General features: G+C 45.6%; 1 protein-coding gene across 1 annotated transcript; it reads left to right on the forward strand.

Annotated features, from left to right (window-relative positions):
- The first annotated feature begins 7,159 nt into the window (after window positions 1-7,159).
- Window positions 7,160-8,116, forward strand: LOC149861866 (olfactory receptor 14A16-like). Its single transcript, XM_090050687.1, has one exon. The coding sequence runs from the start codon at window positions 7,160-7,162 to the stop codon at window positions 8,114-8,116; it is 957 nt and encodes a 318-aa protein (XP_089906813.1).
- Window positions 8,117-8,855: the final 739 nt, after the last annotated feature.

The following is an 8,855-nucleotide window of genomic DNA, read 5'->3' on the forward strand; positions in this document are numbered from 1 at the left end:
TTTATAATTATCTCATGAAGAGGTTTTCGTGCTATCGTGTGCAACCTATTTATGAAAAATCAAGGGGTGGGTTATTCTGTAACTGTAAGGAGAATTCCTTTTGAGTTGAGTCATTTTGTGTTCATATTGTTGAAGTGGGAAAATAATGTTTCATACATCAATTTTACCGTCTGCGCCACCTAAAATAAATCCCATCAGTTGCAAGATGATGAATGGAAAGCTTTTCTTTAGCAGTTGGTGTAATCAATTATTTGGATATATGCAGATTCTGTGAAGCTGGGATGAACTGCAGACACTTTAGAGGATAGGCACAGAATTCACATGGATCCAGATAGACTGGGAAACTGGGCTAGAAAACCACAGGATGAAGTTCAAAGAAAGAACTGCAAGTAGCTGCACCTAGGGAAGAATAATTCAAAGCACTAATAAAAGGTGGGTGATAAACATCTGTGTGGCAGCACTGTTGAGAAGGGTCATGGGCATCTGGTGTATCACAGACTCAACATGAGACACCAATTTGATGTAGCTACAAAAACATGAATGCAGTTTTGGACTGCAACAAGAGAAGTATTAATTCGAAAACATGGGAGGTGATAGGGATCAGTGCTTAGACCTCTATGCTATTCAATAAATTCTTTAAGAATGTGGACTATGGGGTGGAAAGCTCAATGATTAAGTTAGCAAACAATACCAAGCTGTGCAGATAAACGGGCACACCAGAGGATAGGACAAAGATCCAGGAAGACCTTGACAGACCAGATTTATGGGTGGAACAAAGTCAGATGAGGTTTAACAGGAAGGGAGAAGTGCAAGGTCCTTCACCCGGGGAGGAAGAACCCTCACCACACATATACAGTGGCTGGCACAGGATCTGAATGAGACCTGGGGGCCATGACTGACTGGAACATGAGTATGAGCCAACAGTGTGTCAAGGCTTCCAGAAGGGAATCCAAAACTCTGGCGTGCATCAACCGATGTGTGGCCAATACATGCAGGGAGGTGCTCCTCCCTTTCTATTCAGCATTGGTCAGGCCTCAGCTGGAATACTGTGCCCAGATCTGGGCAGCACACTTCAAGAAGACTATGGATAAAGGTCAAGAGGGTACAAAGACGGGCCACCCATATGCTTAAGCGCATGGAGGTTAGGCCCTAAGAGGGGAGACTCCGGGAACTGGGCCTGTTCAGGCTGAGTAAGAGAAGGTGAGAGGTGACTTGATAGCTGCCTGCAAGCACATCAGAGGGGACCATGAAGAACTAGGAGAGCAACTCTTCAGGAGGTCACTTCAAAGGGAGATGTGTACCCATGGGCATAAACTAATGGAGGGTAAATTCAGGTTGGGCTTAAAGAAACACTTCTCTGTAAGCCTCACCAGAATCTGCAAGACATTCCCAAAAGACACTGTGCAGTCGCCGTCTTTGGAGGTGTTCAAGATGAGGTTGGACAGGAGCACATCTGACCCCAATAACTTCCTGCCTGTGGCAGGAGATTGGACTTGATGATCTTACAGTTCCACTTTTATGTTTCTATGATTCCTTAGTGCCAATGTACATGCTGCAGGTTAGGCTTCATCTAGACTATTATGTGAAGTTGTGGGCTCCATATTTTTAAAATAATACTGAAAAGTTAGGGAAGTTCAGAGATATGTAATATGAATGATAATGGGTTGCAATGCAAGCCATGCAAGGAGAGGTTGAGAGAACTAGGCATATATAAGCTTGCGGAAAAGGCAATTATGTGGCCACATCACAGCAGTCTTGAAATATCTGAATAAGTGCCATGCAGTCGTGGGTGAAAAGCAACAGTTCTCCATTGCTGCATTGGGAAGGATGTCAAGCTTCCATTTCAAGCCAAGTAATTTTAGATTAGATTTGGGGAAAACACGTGTGTTTTCTGAGTAGTGAGGACATTTGATAGATTGCCCAGGGAAGTTGTGGAGTCTCCTTCATTGGAGGTTTTCAAGAAGAGGTTGGATGTACATTGGCCAGGGAAAATTTTGGAGGAAGTGTTGCGACCGATCAGATTTAGCCGAATGCTCTTCCCATGAGATACCAGGGTGGTTGAAGTCACTCATGATGACCATGAAGTGAAAGCATGCAGCTTTGGCCAGTTCCCCAGCAAATTCATGGTCAAGCTCTTCCTCCTGGTTACGAGGTCTGTAATAGCCTCCTACAGTTATATCACCTCCACCACATTCTCCCCCTATTCTATCCCAGATGGTCTCAAGTCTCCCTCCTTGGGTGCCAATCGCTGCCTGTAGGCAAGTGTACTGCTCCTTCACATAGAGAGTTACACCCCTGCCCCACCTTGCAACACGACCCCTCTTGTACAATTATAGCAGTCAATACCTGTGGTCCAGTCATAGGTGGAGTCCCACCAGGTCTGTCCCACCAGGTCTAGTTCCCTAGGAGATCATATTCATGTTTGGTTAGCAGAAGGGTCAGCTTCTTCTGTTCGACTCCATGCTCCTGGCATTTGTGTACATGAAGCTAAGTCTGCCGTCGGAAGCTCTGGGATTCCCGGTGCTCTTTGTAGAGTGTCATCCTGGGGCTGGGATAGGAGTGAGATCCTTTGTGTTATCTGAACTCCTCATTCTGTGTTTGCCCTGATTCTTCCAGGGCTTGCACTAGTGATAGTCTGCCCATGCCTTGGTGATCTTGGTGTAAATGTTATGGCATCCTTCGTTTCAAGAATGGCACCATCAGTATTTCCTTTCACTGCAGTGATAACATGTTTCTGAATCCCAAGTCTTTCAGTTGAAGATGGCAATGTACATATCCCTTTCAAAATGGTGGGCATACCCAGCCTGTACTTCTTTGTGAGGAAGGCAGCCACATTTCAGAGACCGCCGACTGAGCCATTGCAGCTTGTGAGAGCTGCAGTTTCTGATTCTGGTCTTGTCAGAGGTAGGGCTTTGGGCTCTGGCTGCTTTCTGACCACGTCTACATGAGACTGACCAAGCACTAGTTAGTCACCCATCATTTAGTACTTGTATAAAGAAGTACTAAATGACTGCACAGGAAATGGCGTTACTAACGGCTTTTTCTTGACGCTGACAACACAGTTGCCTGAGACCACCCAGTGGTAGTGTCATGTCAAGTTTTCTGCTGTGTGACAGTACTGTGGAGTAGTCAAGGGCTACTGTGGAGTCAACATTTCATGTAGACATGGCCTCTGAGGGTGTCAACCGGGTCCCAGGCTCCCGGGAAGGCAGAGGGAGCAGATTGCAGGAAGGAGCCAGATGAGGAGCCGGGAGGTCAATGTGAGAACGGGTGTGTGGGGGAAGCTGAGTCAGGAAGCAGGAGGACCAGGAGGAGAATGGAGTAAGAGGGCAAGCCAAATGGTAAAGCCAGGAAAGCACACAGAGAGCAGGAAGAGGCACAAGGTATAACCGCCAGGAAGGTTGTGTGAGTTCATGTTGATCCCTCTTGTCCAGACACTTCCTGCTCCAGGTCAGGACTTGAAATGGCAGTGCAGTGAAGTGGTGGAGTGACCAGGCACTCTGCTGGTAGGAGGCGGTGGGCAGAAGGGTCGGCTGTCCTGGAGGGGTCTGCACAGGCTTCCCCAGCCTGAAGAGTCAGCTGGAGAGGTTGTAGGTTGGGGTGAACAGGTGGGATGAATTGGAGGCTTTGGCTTGACAGAAAACAAGGTAACAATAATTTAGTAGAGTTACAAGTGTCCTGAAAGGCTTGATCCAGATGGAACAACGGACCCAAATCTAAATACACAATCAATGCTTATATTTTCTCCAGCCTCTGGTTTTGACCCTCTCAAAAGTATCTTTCGTATTTTTTGGTATTTTTCCTTTCTGTTTTATGTTGCCCATATTTGGAGAGCTTGTGAGGCATGGTAGAGACCTCGAGTGTTGACTAAACAAGAAAAGGGGGTTTGCAGTCTCAAGGGAGACTAGACGGCTGCAAGACTCAGTGGGTAACATGTGGGTTTGGTCCAGCTGACATATAGCCCATCTCTGCAAAAGGACGCAGAGCAACAATGGTCGGGGTTTGGTCCAGATCATCAGGAACCTGTCAAGGCAGGGTGAAAGGGCAAGGTAGAGGGGAGGTGGTGCTTCACAGAAGATCATCGTCCAGCGGTACCACAACCAAGATGATCCCAAAACTCGGACAGCCCACACTGAAGAAGATACAAAGTCATGGCAGGAGAGATTGGGGGAGAGACTACCTAGGGGAGGGACATCTACTCGGCAGGACTACAGGGACGGACAAGCGGGCAACTCCAACTATCTGGGGCCATGCTGTGTGTGACCGGATGTTCGAGGCCAGATGGGCACACTTATATTTTCTCCAGCCTCTGGTTTTGACCCTACAGGTCCCTGAGTGGAACACTGTGCCCTGCGACATGTGAACTGATCTATTTCCAGAGATGAGTGCAGATTTCATAAGTGTCAGCCATCCTGACCTGCCTTCACTAGCCCCTGCTTCCTGTCTATTAGTTGCCATCTTAGGCTCTGATTTTCTGGACACCCAAGACATGTCTACATGTCACCCTACAGTGATGTAGCAATGCACTAGGTCAACGTACGGTGTGCTACGGTGACATAACAATCATGTGGGTCTACACGTGATAAGCAGCTATGTCACTGTAGTGGCACTCTCTCCTGATATAGTGTGTCACTACAGCGGCCTAGCGGGACAATCAACCCGTGCACCACGTGCATGGCGCTGTAGGGGCACCTGCTGCATTGTGCTTTAGTACTAGTACAAAAAAAAGAGCTAAATCATGGCAATGGAGCAACATCGCTGTACGGTGACGTGTAGATGAACCCTAAGGGAGCAGAGCACTGAAGACCGCGTTCCTCAGTCTCTTCTAGTGCTTTGCCAAGCCCAGGATTTATTCTTCTGAAATTAAAGAAAACCAAAGCAACAGAAAAATAACAGGATGGATATAATGAAACCTATACCTGAGCATGGAAATTACAGGGCATAAAAGTTGAGAGAAAAGGTACTGAGTCACCTATATCACAGGCATTGTTATGTGTCAAATGCAGGTACATATCAAAAGGACTCACAACACCACGTAAGATACCAAACTGAGCCAGCACACCTGTGTAAATGTTTTGCCAAATGTGACTACACGTCTCACTGATTTTTGAAATGGCTGAATATTTTAATCTGGCTCCCAGATGCTACATAGCCTGGCCTAGAAGCAGCATACAATAGAGAAAAGGTGATCAAACTAAACAATCAAAATACAACTTTGTGTCTTTAAAATACGTGAATCCAGGAGGGCTTATTTCTGATTGTGTGCTTCAAAGCTGAGCTAGGCTCGAGGGAACAGGTCCCAGAAGCCCTAAGAAGAAGAGAGATGTGGATAAATCACCTTCCTGCAGCATCAGTCCTTCCACACCAGTGAGGTTGACCTGTCATATGCAGAGAGAAACTGGTTTGGATCTACTTCTGCCAGTTCAGTCCTGGAGCGGGGAGAAAGCTGCTACTAAGGTATTTTGACTTTGAAAGATGCGACAGTGGCAGGGAAAAGGGAAATTAGATAGATCAGTAGCGGGAAAGGAAGCAAGGTATCCTGGCACCGGAGGATCCCTCACAAGCTGAGGAAAACATCACAAAGAACATTGCTGTAAGTCTGTTATTGCAATTAGCTGTGGTTGGTTGGTAACAAGGGGGACGTCTGGTTTATTTAAGCCCCTAAAAAAGACACACACCTAGAAATCTGTCAAAATGCTTATAGCAAGGTATTAAAAATTGTTTAGCTGTAAAAAGAAAGAAAAGAATACAGTTTCCTTTAAAAAATCTGAACTTGCTGCCAAGAACCCACATATTTCAGTGTCTTTGGAGCTAGACATTTTCTGTCAAAAGCCCTTGGAAACTGCAGATTTAAACCAAATAATCCTCCCGCCAATATATTTTATTTTTAGTTCTTCTACAGAAACGTATGCTCTTGAAGAAATGTACATATTGCAAACATTATGTCTTTAAGCGAAGACATTTTTAAAAGAAATCTCTTTCCAGGCTTACATTCTAAGCCCCACGGCAGAGATTCAGTATTGCCCAGCAACACCAGAAGGCCAATCCCAGCTCTTCACTGCAGCAAGATTTTGCTGTTTTCCAGAAAAAACACCTGGAGGAGGGATAACTCAGTAACCCCTGCTGCTGATACCCTGCAAAATGCATTTTAAATATCTGAGTGCCTCTCGAACTAGGGTTAGGGGACCCAGCAAAGTGTGATGAGCAAATAAATAGTGAGAAGCATCGCTTGCCCAAAGAGCTTAAAGTTCTTGTACCCAAATGACAACGATCAGTGACACAAAGTGAAGACAAGAGGAAGATGGGATTGGCCTGTCGTGGCACAGAGATGACCATTCAGCCGGGGGTGGGGACCGTATCAATCAGCTTCTCGTGGCAGGCAGGACTCGGTGTAGATTCAGCCCAGACAAGGTGACTCTTGGGATGCTGCCCATGTTTGTGTTGTAGGTAGCAGTGAGGAGGAAAGGAGGACGCGTTAGCAATTTCTTAACCAGCATTTTATTGCCGTCACAAGTGCTGTGTTCACTGAGCCTGCTCTTGCTGTGGCCTTTTTTTTTTTCACTGTGAATCTTGTTTTTCCCATTGTTGCTATTACAAATTGAATATAAAAAGCATCCAGCCAAGACTACTATGTGGGTTTTGTACAATGGTTCATAGGCTACTGTCTCAAGGCCTCTGAACCCTATTCTGTCCTCCATGCTGGGCCCTTTGGTTTGACGATGTCCCTCTGGTCGGCCAGCTTGATGAAGGGAGGTAGTTGTACAGCGAATTTGAAATGGAGGGAGGGGAAAGAGGAGAATGAGGGCATGAAGCAATACAAAGGCAAACCCTCTGTGTTATTGCAGTCCCGATCAAATAATTCTAACACTTGCTTTTGGCTGTAATATTCTCTGTTCATTCGTTTGGTGTTTCTATATATATGCCCACAGGTAAGGACTTTTGTGCAGCTTTTTTAAAATGCAAATTATAAAAATAAATAAAATCTGAACAATATTACTTCCTACTAAAAATTTTACAGCCCTTTAACTTAGCCCCTATTGAAGTTTGTTCATGACTTGTTTCCGATGCGAGATGAACGCCTGCTATACTTGTTACTTTGATCGTGACCAGAACCCTTGTCTTTCCTTCACAGGCCCCGCACAAGGCATTGAAGAGGGAAATGTCCAACCAAACCACCGTGACCGAGTTCCTCCTCCTGGGCTTCTCTGACATCCAGGAGCTGCAGATCTTACACTTTGTCACATTTCTGGCAGCATACCTGGCAGCTCTGGTGGGAAATCTCCTCGTTATCACAGTTGTAACTCTCAACCCCAAGCTTCACTCTCCCATGTTCTTTTTCTTGATTAATTTGTCTCTCCTGGACCTTGGCTCCATCTCAGTGACCGTGCCCAAATCCATGTCTAATTCCTTATTCAATACCAACTCGATTACCTACTCTGGATGTGTTGCCCAAGTGTTTTGTCTCATTGCCTTCATGGGAGCAAATGTATCCCTCCTCACAGTGATGGCATATGACCGGTACATGGCCATCTGCAAGCCACTGCATTATGAGATAATAATGAACAGGAGAGCTTGTGTCCAGATGGCTGCCAGTGCTTGGGCTGCTGGTGTCATCAACTCTGCACTGCACACTGGGAACACCTTTAGTCTACCCTTCTGCCACTCAAATATCATCAACCAGTTCTTCTGTGAAATACCCCAGCTGCTCAAGCTCTCCTGCTCTGACACATACCGCAGAGAGCTGGCAGCCCTTGCCTTCAGTGTGTTTTTATGTTTAGGCTGTTTTGCTTTCATTACTGTTTCATATGTTCAGATCTTCACTGCAGTGTGGAGAATCCCTTTGGAGCAGGGCCGGCAGAAAGCCTTCTCCACCTGCATTCCTCACCTGGCTGTGGTCTCCCTGCTTCTTTCAACTGCCATTATTGCCTACATGAAGCCCGTCTCTGACTCCCCGTCTGCTCTGGATCTCCTGGCAGCTGTTCTGTATTGTGTGGTGCCTCCATTGATGAATCCGGTCATCTACAGCATGAGGAACAAGGAGATCCAAGCTGCCCTAAGGAAACTGCTCCACAGGCTGATCCTCTGCAAGAACATCATGTCCATCTTTGTTTCATGACTTTGCTTTACTTATGTTTTTTTTATAATTAACTTCATGAAATTATTGTTTTCATGCTATAGTGTGCAACCTATTTACAAAAAATACAGGTGGTGGGTTATTCTGTAACTTTGTAAGAACAATGATTCTTGACTTGGGTCATTTTGTGTTAATACTGTTGAAGCAGGGAAGTTATGTTTCTTGCTTCAATTTATACCATGTGCACCACCTAAAATAAATCCCTCAATTGCAAGATGATGAATGGAAGACTTTTTTTAGCAGTTGCTGTTTTATTATTATTATTGCATCACTAATATGTAGGGGATTTAAACAATTGTCTGCAAGTGAATAAACAGTGAGACAGTAGAAGTATTGGATGTCAGAATTACACATCCTCCTTTTTTTTTTGAAGGCTCTTCCCATGAGATATCAGGGTGCCTGAAGTCACTCATGATGACTGTGCAGTGAAAGTGTGCAGCTTCTCCTAGTTCCCTAGTCAATTCATACTCAAGCTCTTCCTCCTGGTTACAACGTCTGTAGTAGACTCCTACAGTTATATCACCTCCACCATGTTCTTCCCCTTATGCTAACCCAGAGGGTCTCAAGTCTCCCTCCTTGGGTGCCAACCTCTGCTAGTAGGGAAGTGCAGTGCTCCTTCACTTACAGAATACACCCCTACCTCTTCCTCATTACAATCCCTCCTGTACAAGGTATAGGCATCAAGACCCGTGACCGGAAGTTCGAGGCCAGACAGGCACAC

The sequence above is a fragment of the Crocodylus siamensis genome, chromosome 6, assembly GCF_052110815.1.
Source record: "Crocodylus siamensis isolate JL-2025a chromosome 6, ASM5211081v1, whole genome shotgun sequence".
NCBI lineage: Eukaryota > Metazoa > Chordata > Crocodylia > Crocodylidae > Crocodylus > Crocodylus siamensis.

Excerpts from the sequence above, each read along its gene's own strand:
- LOC149861866 (XM_090050687.1), top strand. The coding sequence starts at position 7,160 with ATGTCCAACCAAACCACCGTGACCGAGTTCCTCCTCCTGGGCTTCTCT.